The following is a 25387-nucleotide window of genomic DNA, read 5'->3' as shown; positions in this document are numbered from 1 at the left end:
CAATGAGGATAGGGACAATCTGAGGGAGATATTTATGGAGTTTAAGGATGTATTTGCAAAAGATGCTTATGATTGTGGTTTAACTGATTTACATGTGGCCACACTACCAGAAGGGTGTAGCAGAAATCCAGTGTTTGTATGCCAGTATAGACTACCGCTGGCATGTTTAGAATCATTGGCAGAGATTATTAAAAATTTGGAATCGCGGGGAATCATCAGGCCCATTCATAGCACATCCAATACACCTATTTTAGGTGTGTTAAAGCCAAAATAAAAGAGTACCAGTTTCTAGATGGCCACTGCCATTCATTGATCATGGCCTAGCTCAGGTACATGGTTCAAATGTATTTACCACATTAGATCTCACCTCTGGATATTGGTGCGTGCCATTGGCAGAGGAGATACAACATTTATTTTCCTTTACATTTGACAGGACTCAATATGCCTGGCTTAGAGCTCCGTTCGGGTACATCAATAGTGGGAGTGAATTTGGCATATTTTTGAGAAAGGCCATGACGGATGCAGCGGAAAGAGGAACAATAGTTTATGTGGACGATGTCCTGATAAAAAATGAAAGCCTGAAAATCCATTTTGATGAAAGAAGACATGTACTTGGCCAATTGCAGAAAGCAGACGCCAAAGTATCTTTGTAAAAAGCACAATGGTGCAAGAAAAAAGTGAACTTTCTAGGGCATGAAGTGACTGAACATGGGCTAAATCCACAAAAGAAGAAAATAGAGGCCATACAAAGGTTAAAAGATCCTAAAAATGTGAAAGGAGTAAAAAGTTTAATAGGGATGACAGGCTATAACAGAAAGTTCATTGAAAATTATGCAGAAATCACTCAACCATTGACTAAACTGCTTAAACTGAATACTCCCTGGAAATGGGAAAAAGAGCAGTCTGATGCAGTGGCTAAATTAAAGGAATGATGTCTTGTAAAGGCACCATGTTTAGCATACCCCATAAAGGACAGGGATTTCTTTATAGAAATAGGTTTTTCTGAGCAGTGTATGTCAGCAGTGTTATCACAAAAACACAATTTGAATCACAAAACCATTGCCTATGCAAGTAAGGCATTTTCCCAAGTTGAAATGAAAGTTAATGAATGTGAAAAGGCCCTATTAACCACTGTGTGGGCGCTACAACATTTCCGCCCCATTGTTCAGGGAGAAAAGGTGATTACTGAAACAAATCATCAACCTTTGCAATTTTTAGAGAGTAAAAGAATTAGATCAGGTAATCTAGCGCAGTCCAGAATCACTTCATGGACGCTGGCATTACAAGGTTTTCCCGTAGAAGTGAGATATGGACAAAATAAAAAGAACCCAATTGCTCAAGGGTTAGCTGACTTACATGACTGCGCAGCTGAACAAATACCAAATGAAATGGAAGTGGAAACTAGTTTGCAGGAATTTGAACAATCACCACACAAAGCTTTTGATGAAAAAACATGCAAGGATTTGCCAACTGTATATGTGGATGGTTGTGCTTTTCACATTGAAAATGACAGTAATAAACAATTAGTGGCAGAATAGGCAATGTCTGGTTGAAATGTGACGGCGTCCCCAGTATAGGGATGAGGATTGGAGATAGGAGCAGTCAGGTGGCGGAATTGGCAGCCATTTATAAAGCAATTGCTACTGCAGTTGATAAGAAGTTCAGTGAAATTGTCCTGGTGACTGATTCTGACTATGCACGGAATAGCTTTGTGGAGTATTTGCCTGGTTGGAAAGCAAGAGGCATGGTTACATACAACAAAAAGCCACTTAAACATGGAAAAATGATACAAGCCATAGACAAATTGGTGTCAGAGAATAATTTAACAATATACTGGAGAAAAATTTGTGGGCATTTAAAAACACCAGGAGAGGATAAGGAGGGAAATGATAAGGCAGACCACCTGGCTAAGATTTGGGCTGTGATGGGAGAATTGCTACCTATTGATTATTTAATGGGTGAAATACAAATTGATGCAGTGACACGTTCTAAAGCACCAAAGGAGGTAGATCAACCAGTGGTGCAGTGGAGTCATGACACGCCAGGCCAAGATTTGATTGAGGCACAAAAGAATGATCGAATTTTGGGAATCTATTATAATCATTTGATAGATCCTGAACAAAATTCTTTAACAGAAAATGATTGTATGGGAAAAGAAGAGTTGAGGGTGCTATTAAAGAACAAAACACAAATTAGATTACAGGATGGACTCATGATTAGAGAGTCCATAACAGGACAAATACAGTGGGTAGTACCCATTTCATTCAGAGGGCTAATGCTACACCATGCACATGATGCCATAACTGCAGGCCATAGAGGTTCACAAAAAACATTAGAAATACTAAAAGATTATGCTTACTGGCCACATATGTCCCAAGATGTGGAATTATATACTAGAGGATGTCTAGTATGCGCCCAATTTAAACCTGCTTCACCAATGCATAGAGCACCATTGATGAAAAGAGGCCTAACTCTCCCATGGTCAGATTTGCAAATAGATTATGTAGGTCCTTTAAAAAGGTCGAGCAGGGGAAACCGTTATATTTTAAGTGTGGTATGTTTGATGTCGAAGTGGATTGAATGCATTCCTGCACCAGATTGTAGTGCGCAAACAGCAGCCACATTGCTGGTGAACCATGTGTTCTCAAGGTTTGGGTTGCCACAAAGAATTGAGTCAGACAGAGGAAGTCATTTCACAAGTACTCTAATGAGTAAGGTATGGCAAATACTAGGTGTGAAAATGAAACTACATATCGCATATCGGGCAGCGTCTTCAGGTACAGTTGAAAGAAGCAATAGGTCTGTTGTGGATATTTTAAAGAAATTTGTGGCAGAAGCAGGTTCCAGCTGGGATTTACGTTTACCGTTGGTTTTGATGGCAATCAGATCAACTCCTGCCAAAGCAACAGGTGTTAGCCCCTATGAGGTCTTGACAGGTAGGAAAATGGTGTTACCACAACACCTACTATACAGAACACATGAGCAGACACTTGTGAGTGCATCCACAGTTCATGAATATATTGATGAACTGAGGAGGCATTTGCAACATGCATTTGCTTTTGTGCAGAGAAATCTGGAAAGAGCTGTTGACAGTGCAAAGTCTTATTATGACAAAAAGACATCAGTAAAGGAATACAGTGTAGGGGATCCGGTGTACAAGTTTCATTTTGGAAAAAGTAAACAGAAAAATTCTAAATTTCTAGCAGCCTGGCAGGGGCCATTTCGAATTATAGATAAGGTCTCTCCTGTAGTTTATAACATTTTGAAAAATGAAGGTGAAACGGCAATAGAGCAGTTCGTCCATGTAAATCAAATCAAACCATGCCATCCCAGACATGAGATAGACAGCTTGAGCATGTAGAAAGAGATAAAGTCCCTTGAACACAAAAAGAGAAAATACATGGGTACAATCAGGAGGCAGTGACAAAGAAGTTAAAAAGTTGATTGTTATAATGGCACATAAACATTGTAATATATGTAAAAATATATAATATAAAATAAATAAATAAATAAATAAATATATATATAATGGAAGCTCCTGGTTGGTGTGCAGAGAGAAAATGTATTAAATATTGAATGCTGTTTTATATGTGCTTGTTTTCTTTTTAACTTGTGTTTAATTTCAGAAAAAAAAAAAAAAAAACGAAATGTTTTTACTAAGCATGTTTTATTTTTGAAAAAGGGTGAAGTTAGTATTGTGCTATGTACTTAATTTGTTTCTTTTCTATTTGATTTAGAAAATTAACATTATTTGGTCGGAGGTTCCGGGATCAGAGCCCACGTAGACGGATTCCGGGAAAGCCCCAAAGAGGGGTGGAGACCAAGGCTGCAAAGCGATCAGCATTGAAGATGATACCGATGATATGGTTAATGATGATGATATTTGGAGGGATCTTCAAGAATTCAGAAGCACAGGTTGTCATTGAACCTGGACCAGCATCTGGTATCGCGGTGGAAGAGGCACCAGGATTCATCATGAGTGATAGAAAGATGATTTTCCAAAACATATACATACCATTGAATCCTGAGATTTTGATTGAAAAACATTTGAACAATACCGGAATTAAGATTGAACAGACTAAAGAGTGGCTGGAAATAAGAAAAGAGGACACTAAGCAGTCAATAAGAGATATATAAATGCAGTTGGAAAAAACATTTGTGAATTCAGCAGACATTAAGAAGAGGAGAGGAAAGAGAGGTGCGGTGATGCTCGCGTTATCATTGGTAATGTCTATAGTTGGAGCCATAATAGGTACCACAATATCAACAGCCAATTCTATTTCGGTAGGAACACTGAGTACTAAAGCGCAACAACTGAGTATTGACCTAGAAATAATACAAAAAACATTAGATGGAATTAGAGGGGCACTGGATGAACAAGTAAGATTCATAAATGAAACTGCAATCATTCTAAATGAACAATCGGATGTAATGCAACGGGCGACTAAAATAATACTTAAGCATGACAGAACTTTAAATGAAATATTGAACATAATGAGTCCTGTTGATAGACTATTAACGAATTATATGAGAGAAGTTCAAACTGCAGTTTCACAATTGATTCAAGGACATATCCCCTTGTATTTTGTTTCGCAGGATTTTATTCGTCAAATGATAGAAAGATTGACCAGGAGGGAAATTGATATAATACAGGTAAAAATTGCATTCGAAATGGGTAATGCAATGCCGTTATATGTGGACTTGGAAAGACTAGAGATCTGATTTTTGCTATGCATCCCATATGTAGCCCCTGAACTTATTTATCAAACGAAGTGGGTACACAACGTGGGATTTTGGCAATAGACACATTTATTAAGATTAAGACTCCAGAAGTGGTGGCATTTCAAGAACAAAATTATATGTGTCCAGATAAACCGTTTGTTCCTGATGCCACAGATGCTATTTGTGGTTTGAAATCTGACCCAAGTATATCAGTAGGATGTGAAGTGATTATTAGCAATATGGGGAGTGAAGAAATGGCACAGGCTAAGATGGTCAGAGGTAAATGGTTGGTCAGCACCTGTTTAAAGAACATGACAGTAGTACATTTAAACCATTGAACATACGTGGTTAAACAGGTGAAATATAATGTTTTTTATTTACAGGTTCCAAAGGATACAATTGTGTCAATTGGGGGGTTAACATTGTTTCATGTAACAAATGATGTTTGGGAAAGCCAAGTGGAAAATATTGATTTTTTTCAAAGGGATACTTTTCCAATAGATCCGGATTTGGAATATTTATTGAATCACAAAGAAAGACATGTTATAAAAATGAATTTGAGAAAAAACAATATTACAATTAGTAATCTGGGGATAATAGAAGTAGAAAGATTTAATTGGGGAACCTGGGGGGAACGCTCAATAGTGGGTTTGGCTGTCCTGGTACTAATCATGGGTGGATGGTTGATTGTGCTATCAGTAAAAATGAAAATGTTACTGATTTTAGTAGCTGCGTCAGGAAGAGAAGGATACCCCAATACACGTGCATTTTAAAAGAAAAAAAAGAACAAGTTGTTTTTAGGAATTGGCTTGGATCGTAGCAAAGTTCTAAAAACAAAAGGAGGGTATGTAAGGATATTTGGCGTGTCACAGCACAGAGTACAGCACTACTGCACAGGTAGCAATTTTTTTTTGATGCAGCGCCACCACATGGGTGTGGTGCATTGCTATATGTGTTGCCAGAGTAACATGGACATATAAGTAAAGACAGGCTATTCAGTCAAAAACGAGTTTTACATATAAGATGCAAATCTATTTTTACAGTTAAAAACACATGTGCACATTCAAAAATGCACACTATTTTTCACCTGAAATGCCTATGGTGCAAGAGACACATTTGAAAATTAATAACTAACCTTATTAATAACTAACCTGACTAATAAAGCTGCATTTAACATAACCCACTAATAAAAATGTGTCTCCACTGCAGAATTAGGCTTACTCTGAAAGTGAACTTTTAAACAACCATTCATTTTTTTTTCTCTGCTGCTCTGTCCACATAACTACAGGAAGCAAAGAGCTCGAAGGAACAGGAAATCATTTGGTTACAAATTTTTACTGTAGAAATGAGCCATTGTGTAGTGAGGGAGGAGATGGCATGATTGATTCTGATTGGAGCAGCGTCATAGCAAGTATCATGCTAGAGGCTGTGATTAGAGTTTTGCTGGGGAAGCTTGAGGAGAGGGGGAGGACAATCGAGATCTGGCAGAGCTGGGAGAAGGACCTGTTTCCTGGCTGAAGCATTCCTGCTGCAAAAGCTGAGAATTCCAGGCAATAACCCCGGTTTGAGAACGACAGACGCTTCTTTTCACTGGGGTTAATCTTCAAGGGAGCCAAATTCAGAAAGAGAATAGCCGGAGAAAACTCATGCTGAACAGATAAGGTAATTACAGAAGTGTGGGAGCTGTGCGAAAGTGTGCGAAACTGTTCAGTCAGTGTATTCGAGGGAGTCCCAGTCCCTTATCAGCATATGTAATGTTACCAATTGAATATATTCTCGCAGTTCTCTGTTCATTTTATCACAAATAATGTTGTACCATTTCATTTATTTCTGTAAAAAAGGGTTAAACTGTGTTTAAAGGAAATTTCTATAATACAAAAATATCTGAAAACAGATAGCTAGTGTGTATTATTTCTCTCTTTCATTTTGCATGGGAAAAGGTTTAAACGTGGGTAGATTTTTAAACAGTGCAATTGTCATTTTAAAACAGATTTGTGCATGATTATATTCAGTATGGACAGTTGTGAGTGACTGTTGTTTGTAGCATAGCTTGTTGGAGGTACATGAGCCAACGGGAAGAGAGACTCCCTGGACATAGTTCCATACCGTATATAAGGTAGTGGAAATTACCACAAAAATACCACAATAGCCCATGGTGGCACACAACACTAACACTGAAAATGTGGTATCCCTAAAATGTAGGCCTGAGGTCTCTCTAGTGATCAAGAACAATCTAGATAAAAAACAAGGGATGTTGGATATTGGGGCCATAAATAAACCAACCACGCAAATTATCGCGCACATTATCTAAATAGGTCTGAATTCTGAAATAATGCAATGTATTATTGTTATGTGTGATCCAATATGAATACAGAGAATGATTATTGCTAAAAAAAAATACTGCAAAGCCCCAAATATCCACAAAATACCCAACAGGATCAGCCTTGACAAATAAATACCTGCAAGCTTCTACTATGAAGGGAAGGCAAGAGCAGTATATTGTGAGCGAGTGCATGGATTGAGTCTTCTCATCTGACAGAGGTTAATGAATGAGGCAGTTTGGCTTGAACGTGGTCCTGGCCCTGAATGTGAGCCAGTGCAGGCCTGTGCACAGTTAACAGGCCTGATCCTGGCATGCATCCTCGATGAGCCTTACCACTACATGCTGGCCAATGTATAGGTTGTACTGGCGTTCATCAGAAAGCCCATTGTGCACATCTTGCCATAAATGAGTTGGCTCCCACAACCAATTATCAGACCACGTTGACCTGAGTAATTCTAATAATATCATGATTTTATATATTTCTTCTTATTGGATTACTCTAGCTACTTTAATAGGAGTTATTATCCAGTGTGGAGGCAATCAATTCATTGATCTTGGGAGGAGGAAGGCTACATAAGACTAGTGCCTTGGACCCTGAACACACATGTCTGGTGTAAGGGTTCAACTCGCAGTTATCTAATTACACTGTGAGAGATAAATCAGAACAGGTGTAACCCAGGGACCAGCTAAGTTAAACAATCCCGCTATTGCTGACGGGCCTCCTAAATTATTTCTGGCTGATATGTTAGACTTCAAAATACAAGCCTAAATATACCCCCTCCCCATATTCAGCACATGATCATCTGGGGTCAAACTCGATTGAGTCCTTTACGATGAAAGAACCATCTAACAAGAGGCCATCTATTTCAAGGGTAATGTGGATCTGGCAGCCCTGGCAAGCAACATCCCATAATGACTCTGCCTTGTGTGTGTAACCTTCAGGGGTACCTTTGAGAGGAAGAAGACTAATCCGCTGGCATAGCTAGGCTAAGCGCGTGAGGTCTATGTGCCCAGTATCCCCCCCTGGATCCTGCAAAGAAAAAGTGCACAAACGGCAGTGTTCCCACAGGTTGATGAGTAATGCAACCATTCTACTGTAGGTAATTGCACAATTGAGGCAATGAAATATCTGATTTGTGTGTCTTTGCCTTTCTTGGGTTTCCAGGGTAACACTTGACCAAGTCTCCTCTGGTCTCAACTCCTAACTGTGCCCTTCCCCCTCTCATCTCCATGCGTGTGGAGTTGTTAAGCGTGTTAGCTAGGCCCATACAATAGTCAAGCATGTCAGGAGGATCATGGCGGCTTCCTGAATTGCCATTCCACCTTCCAGACGCACAGAGAAATAGCTCTTGTCTGTGACCTTGTGCGAGCAAGTGTATGAGGTGGAAGGACGGTGCTCAAGGTCCCGCTCCACTCATGGAACCCCATTCTCTTGCCAGGATCTGCAGGCTGTGGGTGCTCATTCCTCTGATGTTTTCCTTCCCATTACTGACCTGGGGTCTCCTGCACTGGCCGTTTGCCACTCCCTGGATATACATAGGAGGCACATGCGATGCACATGTGATGCACTGCATTTGGAATCGACGATGCAGGCTCCCTATTTACTACTGCCAAGGGTGGGTGTCTCCAACAAGCCTCAACAGTGCCCCAGTCTTTCCTCAATGGATTGGCACAAGGGTCTTGTCACAATGGCCAATACACATTCTGAACTGCATAGGGTAAAAAGTGTGATGTGCTTTTTTTTAAATTAAAAACAGCAATAGAATGCACGTTATATCACAGCAACATTGTTACTTAATAAAAGTCAATGCATAAAGAGTAGGTTTAAAGGCTATGAAAGTGGAACAAATAATGACAGAAAGGTTATTTGTTCATGTTGAAATCATTTAACTTCAAGAAGGAGATGTGACTGATTTGTATATAATGTAACATATACCGTGCATAATAGACAATGCAGATCAATACCAGGAAAATTAATAAGACTGTCATAATATTTACATTTTCCAATGAATGTATCTTATAATAAACGTTTTGTTTGCAAGGCAATACCCATTGTTAATTAAAGAGGGCTTACTTACATATGTGTATACATTTGAAAACACACCGGGTACATACTGCATGTATGCAAGCTCACCAACAAATAAAGGTCATTACGTCTTGGAGGAAAATCAGATGTATTCTGAGTTTCCAACTGACATTAGAAAATGTGCATCACCTGGCAATAATTTTGTGAGATGCAAAAGTGGAGTACGTGGTAAAGAAAATATAAAAGAGGAGGGCTGCTTGTTCCTCCACAGCGACCACTTTCCTAAATGCACATACCTCTTCCCCAGCATACGTACCCAGTTATCCCCAGCTGCCCCATATCCCACCCCACTGCCTTCTCTCTCCTTATCTCAGTGGCTGTGATGGGACTGCTTGCTACAGAATTGGCTCACACATGTTTTGTTTAGGAATGGATTGGAGGCTGGATGGCCTTCTGGTATACCTACCATAATACCCACAGTTGTAACTGGCCATTGAGTCACTACATCTCGAATCTACCTAAGCCTACTTGAGCAAGTGGCACTCCCTTGGGATCCAGGTTTCTCCACACTTCTGGAATGTGATTTGAGTCAAATGAATTGTTACTAAAGTAGCGTCTAGTAAACAGACCAGACCAACGAGAACGTCAATCATCACATTCAATTGTAATGAGAACAAACCCAATAAAATGTTGACCACAGAACTATCAAAGAATTACCTGCGAAATGATGAAGTTGTTTGACCTCCATTTCACATAGTAGCGAATGGGTATCACAAGTGTATAGAATACATGGAGAAACGCATAGGCTAAGGCCACCAGTCCAAGTTGTTTTCTGCAGAGCATCCATTTGTCCAACCAGTCTGGGAAACGGCTGTACTTGGTTCCTCGGTAGAGCTGGAGGATCGCAGCAATTATACCTGGAAGGTACACTAAGGCAAGCAGCATTAGGGAGACGATGGGAAAGACCTTATTGGGAATAGAAATCGCTATTCGAAAGGAAACATCTTGCCCATCCTTAACATTGGTGAATACCACGATAGTGACCAGGCAGTAGAGGAAGAGGAAGGCCGTCAGTGACAGAGCTATGTACATGGGAAGCCTCCACATCGGGAAGAGCTGAAGAGGGAAGTTTTCCACTTCTTTTGCAGCCAGGAGAGATCCTTGATCAAGCGGTGATAGCCCAAGAGTTCGGCAAATACCCATCACCATTTCTTTGGACGTGCTGTCGTCACCACACACAAACACCTGTGGGATAGAAAAAAAAGAAAATTACCAACACCGGATGCTTTCTTGCTTCATTATAAAGAACATCTACACATTATAAGCATCACAAGATATCTGCATCGTGAAAACTCCAGTGGACCTTTTACAAATGGTTTCTTCTAATTCCATTTGCTGACACATGACTTTGTGGCTTACAACCAAACAGTCTCAAACTGGTTATCAGTGTCTTAATGTGTCTATTACATTTATTTGGTAGTTTTCTTTAACCTGTAGATTTGTCTCTGTTATCTATTCTACTCGTATCTGATCAAAGCTTCAGATAACTGAATGCTGGATCTGGATCCAGCAGATTACCTTTGCTTCTGGTGAACCAGCATGAACGCCTTCCAATCATTCCATGATAGCTAGGAGCAATTGCAATAATGCGAAAATCGTATTGAATAAGGTTGGTGGTCACAAGTTGCAGCATATGTGAAGTCGCGTCTAACCCCAATTTCATATGCATATACATAGATGATGTATAATGAATAACTGGGCATTATGGTCCAATAATGCTTTTGAGGGAATTTAATGAGCAGTTGGCAATTGTCACCCAAACCACGAGTGCATTTTTGTACCATAAAACACATCACCCATTATGAATGTTCATATTTGTCATATTAAGAAACATGCAGTAGGCTTCCCAATGGTGGGCATATTTACTCCAGCAAAATGATCTGCAAATAAGTAGCTCAACACTATATATGTCACATGACATTGTTATGTTGATCGTAATCATCATTCAGACGATCTGGGCGTATAGGATAGCATTGTATTTTCAAACAGGAAAACAATAGTTGAAAGAGGGAAGAGGGAACAATGTTGCTTTGTAGATTGTAGAAGAATAGTATAAACCCTACTCCACTTATGTTGTCCAGTAGGTGGATGTTTCCTAAAGATATTTTACATTTTCACACTGCAATTTTCAAAGAATGTGATGTTCAGAAGTATTCAGTTAACAAGCTGCAGTGTGAAGTGTACAATGGAACACACGTATCGTTTTTCATCTTTTCTGAAAAGTCAGCTACTGGTTAAGCAAGCATTGGCAAAGTCAACTGATGTGGCTTTTTGTAGGCATGGGATATGCATTTGCCCATCACTGCTATAATGGGTTACCTGGTCATAAGGTAGCAACAGCTGGAACATGGTGTGAGTTCTTGAGTTCTAATACTTATACACAAAGCACAGCTGTTAGCTTTGCGAGTTCCAGGAACAGATGCCAGGAGAAAGAAACTGCAAATAAATCTAGATGTTGAAGGCATACGTGGTTACAACACGAATTTTATTTCAGTAGTGTATTTACTGGTGAAATTAAACTTTATTTATTTTTATGTATACATACAGGGCGGAACAATGCTCTTTTGATCACAAAAGAACGTGCAATATATCATTCAGATTGACGGGAAACAGTGAGCTTCTTACAATGGGGTGAGTTTGAGTGACATTGTGACCAGGTTGTGGGGCGTGGGAAAAATGGAACAGTCAGGTGGTGCGGCCAACTGTGCTCGTGATGTAAGAATGATGGGTTAAGTGCTACAGTGGAGGCAGAGGTTGTGAGGGACAAATGACGGTCAGAGAAGAGGGAAACATGTTGGCTAGCAGGCCGATAAGATGTAGGCTAAGAGGGTAATTCAGAGGCGAGGAGGTAGGTTTTTTGTGTAGTTTTGAACAAATCCATGTGGGCTGTTTCTCAGATGTCCAAGTGGAGCAAGGAGAAAGAGGGAGCGGAAGTGAGAAGAAGAGCAGGGAGGATGAGGAGCCTCAAGGGTAGTTGAGGAGGCAGAGCAGGGATTATGAGAAGGCTTGCAGTGTTGGAGAGAGGAGGAGAGATACAGCGATGCTTTACCACGGATGGATCTGTGAACCAGGAGAAAAAGTTTAAATCTGTCCCTATTTTGCATCGTCAGCCATCCAGAGTGGTGACGGTATAAGGAAGTAGGTGTAAAGTGTGGGAGTTCAAAGAGAGTTCTGGTGGCAAAGTTAATGAGTTAATGATCTTGTTGAGAGTACAGAAAGCATAGTTGGAGAGACCAAAGAGAATGATGGCATAGTAGTCAAGTTTAGATGATACAAAAGGAGTTAAAAGATGTTGCCGGTGTTGAAAGGAAGTAGGTGCCTGATTTTCTTAATGTTTATGTGGTTGAGGTGAGCTGCCGTTGCAGTTTTTTAGATGAAAGTAGAGAAAGTGTGAGAAGGGTCATAGATGGCAATGAGGCTTCTAGCTCAAGTAGAGTAGGGGAGAGTGTCAGATGGGAACTGCATAGGCAGGGGAAGAGATGAATAGATAGTATTTGGCAGGGAAGAAGAGCACCTCTGTTTTGAATAGCGTTTAACATTAGAGAGTGCAAAGCCATCCACTATTTAATGGCATAGAGAATGTTTGAAATTTTGATGGAGAGATAAGAGGAGAGTTCAAAGAAAGAAAAGAAGATTTGGGTGTTGTCCACAAAGAGTTGGTACACAAATCCAAAGGAAGAGATTAGTTACCCAAGTGCAGAGTGTAGAGAGGAGAGGGCCTTGTAGAACACCAACAGTTGGAGGAATGAGATGAGATGTGTTGTTGCCCCAGGAGACAGAGGATTGGTGAGGTGCCAGGTAGGATAAAATCCATGCATGGGCTCGATCACTAATCCCAAGAAGTGTAAGATTAATTAGCGTGTTTTGGGAACACAGAGCACAGCACCACTGCACAGGATCAATGTACAGCATGTTTTTGAAGTGCAGCGCTATTACATGTCCATAGGTTGCACTGGCAACACATATCTTGAAACAATTGCATCATAGCAATGCACCAAACCTAGCGGTGCTGTGCTCTGTGCTCCCAAAACACGCTAATTAAGCGTACAGAAGAAAGAGATTATTAAAGACATCAGAGTGGTTAACAGTTTCAAAGGCAGTGGAGATGTATAGACACATTTGTATAGAGGAAAGGTTGGAGTACTAAGCAGAAGAGATGACGTTACAGACATTGATGAGAGCAGTTTCCGTGGATTGACATGAGTGGAAACCTCCTTGTATGAGGTCTAAAAGGTTGTGGATGTCTAAGGAATTGGTAAGAGAGTTGAACACAACCCTTTAAAACACTTTAGAGTAGTGTGAAAGGAGAGGCATAGGGCAAAAGTTAGCCGGTAGATTCAGGCGAGCCCCTTTCTTTTTTAGGATAGGGATTACTGTGGCCTTTTTTGAAAATAGAGGGAAAGCAAGCAGAGTCTAAGGACAGATTGAAGAGTTCAGCGAGGTGAGAGGTCATTAAATAGCAATAGCTTTGACTAAGTGAGTGGCAATAGGGTCTAATGGGATACAAGAGGAGTTAGCCTTCATCAGTAGAGATAATACTTCTTCAGTATTAGTGAGACTGAAGGTGGAGAAAGAGGCAGAAGTTGATAGTTGAGTAAGCAGAGTGTAGAATGCATGAATATGGAGTGTGAGGAAGGTCAGGAGAGAGTCTCTAATTTGGGAAATGTTTGCAGCAAAGTATTCAGCTAGGTCATTAGCTGTGAGAGAGGAGTTGATAGTCATAGGTCAGGTTTAGGAGGAGTGAGTAGTGAGTTTAGGGTGCAGTGTTGCCGGCAAGGATGGTTTGGGTAAGAGTCAATGAGGGTGCAGTAGGAGGTCAAATTTCAGATCCTCATGCAAGTGAGTATGCCTCCCTTTGCGCAGAACCGACGCATGTCTATGCAGCGAGAGTGTATGAATGTGGTGACCAATAGTTGACGATATTGAGATTTAGTGGTGAAAGGTAGCAGTGGGAAGTGAGAAGAGAATGAGTTATATAGTAGCGATTGGATGCTGGAGAGGGCAGTGTTAGTGGAAGAGTCATCAGGTGTGAATGAGGGGAGAGAGAAATGTAGGTCCAAGAGAAAGGGAGGAATGTCAGAAGGTTTTAATTTCCTTTTAGCAATAGGGGAGGCAAGTGGTGAGGATAGGTCAGAGGGTGGAAAGAAGATGGTGGTGCAAACCATATAGTGATAAGATGGAGATTTTGTGAAAGTAGTATGAGGGGCTGAGAGAGAGGTGGAGATTAATAATAGGTCCAAAGAGTTATGGGTATGTAGGTTATGTACAGAGTGGAGAGAGTGGTCATTAAGAAAATATTTAAGTTTAGATTTTTGAGAGGTGGTTGGGGAGGGAAGGTTAAAGTCACCTAAGAGAATGAGGTGATGTTTAGTGGAAAGAGAAAGAAGGAGTTGCCCAAGTCCATCAAATAATGGTCCAGTGGGACAAGGAGAGCAATAGATGGAGATGATGTGAACCGAGTGACACCTCCACCTCTGCCAGTCAAATGAGGAGAGTGAATGAAGGATAGTTTGGAGTCATGTAGGGCCACCAGGGTGGCAGAGTCAGATGGAGTAATACAGGTTTCAGTGATAACAAGGTGGTCTAGGGGAGGACAGCTGGTGTGAAAATAGTAATTGGTAAAGGACATTTTGTTGCATAAAGACTGGGCATTCCAGAGTGCAATGGTCACTTGTTATGGTAAGAGTAGAAACATTAAGTTTCAGAGAAGTGAGGTGGATACGTGTTAGGGAGGTATCTTGTCGGCTTTGTTTGTTGGAAATATAAGCTGCATGAGAGATGGAGCAGTTGGAGTTTCGAGATGTGGGCTTTATTATAGGGATAGGAAAGGAGGAAGTTGTAGCATGATTGGAGAATTCATAAGGAGAGGTGAGTAGGGAGAGCAGCAGAAGCAAATTCATTCTTGGTGAGTACTGCAGTGTAGAGAGACAGCATAGTAATTAGCAAGCTACGAGAACTCACAGGTGCAGCAGGGAGAAAGGTGAATGCAAAGGCTCATAGGCAAAGAGGCTATCATCATTTCTCACATGGCTGCCAGGAAATAACAATGGCAGGCCCTTTACAGCATAGTTTAATGTTACTGCTTTTTCAAGCATATAATGTTGTTTTATGCTTACTCTGAACACCTGACGTAGTCCCCCCGTAACATGGGGGGAGGCTTTCCATGACTGTGCTTCCACATAATGTTGTTTCATGCTTACTATTTCAATTGCACTGTAACTACCGCCTAGATGCCACAGGGCTTTGTGCGCTGCTATAAATGTAAAAATAAATAAATACATAAATAAGCTAGTTCAAATACATCCTAGACAGATGTGCTTGGCTGGGCAAGGGCAAAGAGTGGCTGGGAATGGCTATTGGGACTAGGATAGCCCTTGACAGTCAATGGGCAAGTAAACAACCAGACACCTACTCCTCCTGCTGTTCCACTCCTCACATCACATCACATTTCCCTCCTACCTGTTCCCTCAAACAGCCAAAACTACTAAAACAGAAATGGGGCTAGGGATGAGTAATGGATATGTGGTTCTAAATCTAAATGTGGCACAATGCACAACCTTTTTACAGGCCTACATCTATTACTAAGATGGAATGCTTTAGAATGAAATGCACACCACACCTAGCTGTCAAAATGTGGATGTGGTAAAAATGTAACAAACTAGATATTTATTTGGGGGCACGTGGATAAATATAGAAGCGTATCTTTTTTTTAAAGTCAACTTATAATACATGACAATAAGACATTCAAACTAATAACATCCACAAAAATATGTAAGACTCAGTATTACCAATCATAAAAATGTCCCAAACCAATTCAGTCAACTCTGTCTGTAATGGCTAATCCTGCCGATTTAAAATAGCTACACCTAAGTACAGACAGACACTTACACCCTAGAAGTAAATGTGTTGAACTTTTATTATTCGATCACTGCATAAACATCATAATCACTCGCTCCTTGGAATATGATACCAACCTCACAAGAATGAGCCACATTTAATTTCATTTTCAAATAATCCCAGACAGTGTGATTGCCTGAGTATGTACCGAGTTTTCTCACAGTGCATAATATAATATACAAAAGGTTCAGTTAGGCATTTCGTTGCCACATTGACCAGAGACTGTTCTCAGACATATAATTTAAGAATGTTGAAAACACAGTATCTAAAATTAGCTTGGGAGACAATAATATAATCCTTTGGTAGCAAATGGGCTCATTGATCAAAGCATTTCTGCAAACTAAGTAAAAGAAACTATTCCACAGAAGTGATTTGCGCGATACAATCACTTTCATTAAAAGCCCAGGCATAGAAACAGAAGAATCACATATTATTTTCCTTTATTGACAAAGACAAAGAGAATATAGTTTTGCACTAAATCCAGGAAAATTAAATCAATGGGAGAGAGTCTGGGAACAAGAAAAAATCTTCTCAGAGGATTATACGCAAGACGTTCCATTTCAACCAGTCTATTAAGCCCCCAAACCTCAGAGCCATACACAATTACTGGAAGAATAATTTCTTAACACATTTTTTTGAATTTAAACACATCATGGCAGCACATTAAGTGACAGACTTTACAAAGTTATGGATTCCAGATACAGCAGCAATGAGGAAATTAAGTATGTGGTGAGAGGAGAGAATGTGCTGATTCTCCTTGTTGTGCTGTGCTGTGGAAATACTGCTATACGGCTTTAAGAAAATGTAAACGCAGACTTCAGGCGTGAAGCGCCGGCATGGAGTTCGGTGACGAGTTCTGTCGCTCAGAAACCTACAAGTGTGAGGATGAATCTTGGCTCTTCGTGCGTGGTGAGAAGAGAGAATGTGCTATTTCTCCTTGCTTTGCTGTGCTGTTAAACTACTGCTATACCGCTTTACGAAAATGTACAAGCAGAATTGTGGCGTAAAGCGATGGCACGTAGTTTGTCAAAGAGTTCATTCGCTCATCGCCCAGCAGGATGGATGGAGGGAGGTTGGAATCTGCGAAGGTCCAAGCCATGCAGAGAAGGAGACCCTCTGCCCCTTCCACCAACAACAACAACCCAACCCTCCAAAGGTGAGGTGATACATTCTGTGGGTAAGCGAAACAGCAAACTTGGCATAATTAATATCTCTTTGACCTCACCTCCTACCTCCATCGCCCAATCTCCTAAACTTAAAAACATTCTATCTCCCAACCGCCGTCTCTACAACCATCGACCAGAGCTGCAAGTCTTTTTCTTGACTCAAATGAGGGACACATTGACCTTGAGTCTCTGGGTTCCTCTGCTTCCTCTGATTTATCTGTATTCAGCAAAGCACATGATCAGGATGTGAGTTGTGCCTGGTCGGTGGCAGAAATATGGGGGCCTGAAACAGTTACCTCTAGTACTGACCGTATGGACACATGAACTCATTGGCCCTCATGGAAGCGACAAAATCTGCGAGTTCAAGTTCCCAGCAGCACAGAAGGATGGGGGGGACTCTGGGTGATGCGGAAGAGTAATCGTCAATTTTGGACCACGGTTCCAACGCGGCCAATCCATCTGGCTCACCAACAATACTGATGACCCCTACACGATTCCATCTACCTCACCTCTAAGTGAACTGAATTTAAAAGCCTTGGCCCAAGCCCGGGCTCAGGCTCAGATCCTGGTCCAGGCACAGGTACATACCCCACATCCACAGGCTCTGGCCACATTGGAGGAGGTGGACCATTGAGGTTAAAAGATCACCCGCCTATGTTGGACACTGGTGGAGGGGATAACGAGGGGCCTCTGGCTGATCCTCATCAAGCTGGTACTGGGGAGGGCATCCCTGAATCAGACTCCCCTAAGGGTCCCATCAAATGAAAAGAAGTCAGAGTCGAGAGTGCAAGGATTTCCAGAAAAGAACTAACAACATTAGGGTCAGTAATAGACCAAGGCCAAGCGGAGATGACAAAATCATCCAGGATTTCCACCTTGACCCAGACTGTGTTTCCTAAACCAAAATTTGGAAAGTGCACAAAGCCAACAAAACCCTCAAAAGTTTATTGCAAGGCCGTTTCAAAAGGAAGTCGATTAGGCCCCAAAATGACATTTTTCTTTCAACTTAAACAGTGAGAGACATTCCCCATGATCTCCCAGGTGAGCTCTCGGATGCCAAAATCCTTGAGGGAGTAGGGGATAGTGCTCTGGCAGCCCCGGGTGACACACTGGAGCCTGGGGATAAGGAGTTAGTATCTCAAAATAGGAGTCCTTCTGCCTAACCGACAGGTCATCAACAAAAATCCACTGAACCTCAAGAAGCCAAATACAATGAGGTTCTCCCAATACAATAAATCTCTCACATTTGACTAGGCATGGGGAGGAGGACGGCTGGGGAAACAAAGGTCTTTTTTAGGCCTCATTTAAGGAGGAAACCTGTCAAAAATCAACATCTCTGAGGAAATCACAGCTAGACCAAGCCTTAGGCTTTGAGCTCAGGGGAAATATAGCCGAGCCCCTGCCAAAGCAACCAATCGAGTAACCTAGAGCTAATTCACTAGTAGAGAAGAACAAGGAGTATGGGAACGTACCTCGGCCCATTGCCTCCCAGAGCTTGCCTAAGGCTGCTAGAGCCAGTAATCACACTCCCGATCATGACCTACAATCCCCTAAAGGGTTTTGCTGATCTTACACCAGGATCTGCAAAACTCTCCTCTCATGACAGACTCTTCACTGGAATTCTCCACCTCATGTACACAAGAAAATAGCAAACGGCCAGCACAAGCGCGACCGCAAGCCGGGTTAAAAAAGCCAGATCTCTTAATGTCATCTTTAACCATCACTCTGCTCCGTTTACCATGCTTTACAAGTCTGTTAACAATACTCTAAAGGTCCAAACTGTGCTTGTTGGTGATGGTGCACTCCAAACTTCTGTTTGTGGAAGGTTACATCACTGTCATCAAGTCAAGGAACCCCAACACAGGAAAATTGCAACATCACACAGAAAGCTTAATATCAATGAAAAATAAGGGTTTTGGTACAACACACCTACAATCCACACAGACCCAACCATGGGCATACATGTAAGTCGACTCAACAGGTGAAGAAGGGGCAAACACAAATACTAGCCCCTGTAAGACAACCACATCAGCAGAGAAGGAAGTGGACAAAAGCCTGAAAGAAGACCTAAGATCAGGTGACGCTACCAGTCAATATTTCTCAATCTTTTATCAATGGCTGAAGAAGAAAGACAAGGTATCGGAACTGACACCGGGGTTGGTCAAACCTCCAATTGCCCAGACCACCTCCAATACCACAGAGAAACAATCCCAAATCAGCTTCATTGCAGCTCCAAAACCTGCCCCCCAAAAAGGGACGAATCCCAAAGCTCTGCTAGCTCCTAAATCACTACTACTGACCGTGCGGCTGGATACATGGAGGCCATAGAAACATTAGTAAACGACAAAGAGAAACTCTAATGCTATAGGAGCTGATGAATTGTTCACTATATTCAATTGAAGATTCAGAGTCTGAACTGGTTGCGGGGGACACCAGACCGCAGTGCATAAACCGCTGGATTGAAAACGGAATTAAAATCTCTAAGCCAACTCCCTTCTCTGCAGAGTCTAGCTCCCCAGTCTTTTTGACTGTATCCGAAAAAGAAAGAGAGTGCTGGGGAAATTACACCATGTAGATTTTCTGTGGGCAAAGGCCAAACAACCCGGGAAATCGACAAGTATGGAACGCTTTGGACACAGGCGACAGTGGTTCCAATTTCTAAGATGGGCAAGAGAGAAAATACAAAGAACTATCACCCCATCGCCCTTCTGGACATAATTAAAAAGATTTTTGACTCTTTGCTTCTACAGCGATTATAAGAATGGACCTTGGCCGTGGGGTGTAATGATCCCTTCCAAACTGGTTTTTCTCAAGGGCATTGGCACAGCTGCAAACATCTTTCTTCTAAGCATTCTAAAGGGGAAGGTGTGGGAGGGTAAACCAAGGATTTTTGTGGACCTTGGCCAAGCATTTCATCAAGTAGGGCGACAACGCTTGTAGGAAAAATTATCTGGCCAGAACTGTCCAAAATCCATCTTGGAACCACTGATTGCACTACATTCACAAACCAGCATGAGAGCACGGCTGAACCGGTCTTGCCTCCTGTCATCAGAGATCCAAACGGCTAGAGGCATAAAACAAGGTTGCCCAATCGCTCCGGCCTTGTTTAACTTCTTTTTGGCTATCATTAAGCAGCCTGAGGCCTCTGTCAGATCCTTTCCGCCAACCATAGGAGGAGTCCACCTAAACCAACTATTGTATGCTGATGACTTGGTCACAATAGACCAAACTCCACTTGGCCTCCAGCGACAGTTGGACAGTCTCCAGAATTACATCGATAAGAACGATCTGGCGATAAACATGGGAAAAAGGAAGATAAGGTACTTTGAAAGATCAAAAAATCACAAGGACAAATCAATATGGTTGTTGGGTCGCAAATCAATCGAACAAGTCCAGTCTTTCAAGTACTTAGGAGTTTGGATTAACAACAAATCAGTTGAAACCCTAATGGTAGACTACCTGCGAGAGAGAACCAAGACCGTGCCCAGCCAAGCAGCGGCAGTAAACAAAATGTATGGCCGATTTTCAATATTTCCTGTGGTGAACTACTACAAATCAAAAGAGGTGCCTTCATTGAACTACGGCACAGAAGCTATGCTAAAAATGCTGGATGAAGTGTGGCCCCGGCCACGTGGCCTTTTTTGGAAGAGAGTCCTGAGAGTTCAGATGTCAACGCCTATTCAGATTATACGTAGAAAACTCAGTATCCTCTCTTTAAAAGCTGTGGTGGAATGGAACAGACTGGCTCTGTTCAGAAAGTGCCTTTTACTTTCTCAGCACTTAATTCTCGACATTATCAATAAGGGACTTAAGGAAGGGTCCAATGTAAGCCTAAAAACTTGGCCAAAAAACCACAGAGACAAACTGAGTGCAATTGAATATTCTGAAGATGATCTGAAACTATACCTGATGAGAGTAAAAAAGAAGCTAGGAAAGAACGATTGGATAATTACCCTCGCTGACGCCTCTTGCTAACAAACTGCTGATTTGGCTGTGGAGACATGAAAATTAAATGTGTCTCTAGGCTACCTTGTGAAGTTCCCAAATAGATTCTACAGTGACCAATTTTTTCGAACACGTCTAAACCTGCTACTGACAAACAAATGAATTGCAATAAGAGCTAAACCTAAACCGGTGGAGCCAAATGTTAGTTGTTTTTACACAGGGGAAGACTGTGTTGAATCCTTAAAACACCTTTTGTTACACTGCTGTGGACTAACCGGGGAGAGAACGAAAACATTCGGGCAGATGTTGATGCAGTTTCCTTCACTAGATGCATAGGACTGGTGGGCCGTTTTTATGAGCGGAGAAAGGACCTCAATTGTGATGCAGTTGTCTCTCTTATGATTAAAACACTTCCCAAAAAACAGGAGAATGGATGACTGAAATGATGGCAATTTTGTGTATTTTACTTTTTTTTGTGGAGAGAACAGATTGTAACTGGATGTAATTCTCTTTTGCTCCAAACATTGTAACCAATGAATGCAAATAAATAAAAAAATAAAACCATTGAAGGACATCATGACTCAAAAACATAAATGCAGGAAGAATGGGTGAATTAAATTACTACAAATGAACGACTAACCCCCAGCCTCCTTCCGCCTGCGTCTTATTTTCCTAAAATTTAGTTGGGCACCCCCTTGCATTATACATTCGTCTTTCATACGACATTTACTGGAAGAATCTTAACCAGATATAAATGCAGAATGATTCCTAAAGAATATCTCAAACAGTCATGGAAGAGTTGTCCAATAGCACCAATCAATTGTGCCAATTAAATTTCAATTTGATCGATATGAAATCTCCAGTTTAGAGATGAATCAATTAGTAAACCCAATTATCAATAGGAGATAATCAACTCCAATGGGACCTCATTATGTTTCCAAATATGTGTATGTTTTCTAATGCACCGCTCTGGCAGGAACTCCATAAATTTGCATTTACCAATGTTTGTCTTGCGAGATTTAAGGTGGGCATATTGCAAGAGGTTATAGAAGGAGCACTGCAGACCACTGACAGCTCAGTCTAAAATGAACACATCGTCAGCATAAGCAATCCATTGAAATGGCAAATCCCCCATTTTGGAGGGAATGAAGCAGGGTTAACCAATCCATCTCCCAAATCAGGTAGATAAAGGTTGGACAGAGTAGAGGCAAGGATATAACACTGCTTCAATCCAGTGTAAGTGTGTCTCCAGCCTGTGGTAGCGGTGTGTTGATTTAACCGAATTTTAACTTTAGTATCACTATGCAGAGCAACAATTATGTTAAGTAGAACCGGCGGTATGTTTTCAAGCCCTGAGCTTAAAAAATGTTTCAATGGCACTTTCCGATGTTAAAACATTTTTGTAAATTAGGCCCTTGGTGTTTCATGCTAAAGATTAAAAAGCTCTGTGGGTTATGTGCTTGCTACAGCTTCAAGTTCCAGATGGTCCAATACATTTGTTACAGCAATAATAGTGAAAAGGTCTCATCATTTATGATAAGAGGTAGCAAGCATACGACATGTGCAACTAAACATGGAGTTGTAAATATAGGACTGTTGGATTTTATGAGCCTTGATGTTAGGTGCTGATTCACCTCATGGCAGTCTATTGCATGGGGAGATGGCACTGCATTGCACTCGGGGAAAGAATACAGAAAAGTATTATTGTACAAAACATAATGTGTTTACGCACATGCAAAGTACACACTTTTTTGCAATGTGAATATTGACTTGGAAGTACTAAGGACATACATATTGCAAGCAGCATTCGAGCATAGATTGTACACAGGCAGTAGGGGCATGATTTTATATAGAGCAAATCACTGAAAGATAGAATTCACTTAATGGAAGCAAGATCCACTATGGAGTAAAAGGAGAGGGAAAGGAAATGGATTAGATGCTGTAGAAAAAGAATACAAAGGTACAATAGATATTACAGCATGTTTATCGGCAAGGTGGGGCACACTGTGAAAGGGGTGTTAGTAATGCTCTGACTTTGAAAGCTATGGATTAGCAGAATAGTGGCACGCAATGATTTTCTGATGCTCAGTGTAAAGAGTTATTGACCAAAAGATAAGGTATACAAATGCATTGGACCTACTGGCGCTTTCACCCCAAACTAAAGCAAGGGTGTTGTCCACACTAGGACAATGCAACCATGGATAAATGTATGGGGAGCAGGCTTCACACATACAGTATTGTAGGGGGGAAAACTTCATGTTGTAGGGCAATTTCAGGATACATAAGCATTGAGAAAGCCAACAGTTTTAACTTGTATCTAGTCATGGAATGAGGCACTTGAAAGGCACTGGCATAAGTGCAATACCTGGTCAAAATATGGCAAAAGCTGGAAAATGGTGTGGTTACCTAGAAATAGACTTGTACACAAACTAAAAATGGCGGCTTTGGAAATTGTTGTTTACAACAGGTCTTCATTACAAGAATTAGTGACACAAGGCACACTTTATTCAGACATTTTTATTACACCAGTAACGCATGTACTGCAGTAATTAAGACATTTCATGCTCAGCAGACTATCTTTATACATAAAGCTGAATGTATGTATGTGTGTATGTTTGTCCGGCTATGCAAATCCACATCGTTGAACCCACATCTACCACATTTTGCATGGATTCCTCTTTTGTCTGGGGCAAGATCGTAGTCTATGTTTGGATGCAAAAATCTTGTATACAAAAACATTTTTGGATGTGTGTGTGTGTGTTTGTGTGTCTGGCTATACAAATCCACACGGTTGAACACACTGCTACCAAATTTTGCATGTATTCCTCATTTGTCTGCGGCAAGATTGTAGTCTATGTTTGGATGCAAATAATGAACTCCGTAAACACTGTCATTTACTGATGCTCATCCCGATTCAATACAGTAGGTACTAGAAGGAGAACATTTGGAAAAGTGTCTGAAGCAAAATGTTTGATGTGTTGGTTATTCCTTTGAATGCATTACTACGGTATACAGTTCGATAGTGTTTAATAAAGCATTTTTAATGGGAATTAAAAAAGCAAATGTTATCACGCCACTACAAATATTGGAAATGGCAAGATTACAGTTTACTTAAGTTCATTCACAAGAAAAGAGCACAAACAATCTTTCTTGGACATTTTCTCAAATGTGATGAAGCCATTGAGTGACTGAAACATGCCACATAAAAAACAAACATCAATTGGAAAAGCTCCATCTGATGCAAAGCGAAAATCAATATCAAGAGCTTCTGAAACACAACAATAAACAGCAGCACGACTTGCCAACCAGAGGACTAGAGCAACTTTCTCCAGGGCAAATGAGAACCCAGAGCAAACTGAGGCAAGACTTGCTGACATGAGGACAAGAGCAACATCATCCAGGACACATGAGACACCAGAGCAAACTGGGGGGGCAAACTGAAGCAAGACTTGCTGACAAGAGGACAAGAGCAACATGCACATGAGATGCAAAATGTGGTGTTAGTCGGTTCAAAAGTGTGGATTGGTATAGTCGGACAGGCATACACACACACACATCCAAAACATGTTTTGCATGTAAGATTTTTACATCCAAACATAGACTAAGATCTTTCCCCAGCCAAAGAGGATTCCATGCAAAATTTGGTAGATGTGGGTTCAATGGTGTGTATTTGCATAGCCTGACAAACATACACACATACATACATTCAGCTTTATATATAAAGATATGTGCTCTTGGGCTTTGCAACGGAAATGTGCCAAGAATGTCAAGGGTTTTGTTATACCACAGTTTGTTTCATGCTCATTGTATATTTTTCAGCACCACTGGCCATGGCCTGTGGACATGCCCACTGTATATTTTTCGGCACTACTGACAAGGCCTTTGTTAAAGTTATTAAAGATTCATTTATTTGATTTCCTAACTCTGACTCACCTAAAATATATATGGCTGCACAATATACATTAAAGCCTGCATGTAAGCCTATTAATGGAGGTTAACTTAACAAAATTATACCATTACTCATATTAGTACATTAATAAATGGATTCCATTATAAATGTCCTCCAGTCCAATGTGAATTATTTGAATGTAGTCTATTAAGACGCATTTCCAAATATGATTGGGCCCTTGCAATACGCTTATCTAGGCCTGACTAGGCTCATGCTGCCAAACCATTACCAGTCTCGTATGCTCCCAAACGTGAGGGAGATTGCTACAGTATAGTTGGGTTGTGGCATCACAATGCTGC

At 41.0% G+C, this 25387-nt stretch overlaps 1 protein-coding gene across 1 annotated transcript in view; it reads right to left on the bottom strand.

Moving 5' to 3' along the window:
• LOC138569945 (metalloreductase STEAP4-like) overlaps nucleotides 1–25387 on the bottom strand; it is a 393415-nt gene that overhangs the window by 102795 nt on the left and 265233 nt on the right. The window contains exon 3 of the mRNA XM_069648411.1: nucleotides 9789–10316. Coding sequence (XP_069504512.1) covers nucleotides 9789–10316 — 528 coding nt within the window. The remainder of the gene's footprint in view (nucleotides 1–9788; nucleotides 10317–25387) is intronic.

This window comes from Ambystoma mexicanum, chromosome 2q (genome assembly GCF_040938575.1).
Source record: "Ambystoma mexicanum isolate Mex_15411 chromosome 2q, UKY_AmexF1_1, whole genome shotgun sequence".
NCBI classification, from domain to species: Eukaryota; Metazoa; Chordata; class Amphibia; order Caudata; family Ambystomatidae; genus Ambystoma; species Ambystoma mexicanum.
The sequence above is the reverse complement of the archived record's forward strand: the minus strand, read 5'-3'. Positions and strand labels throughout refer to the sequence as shown.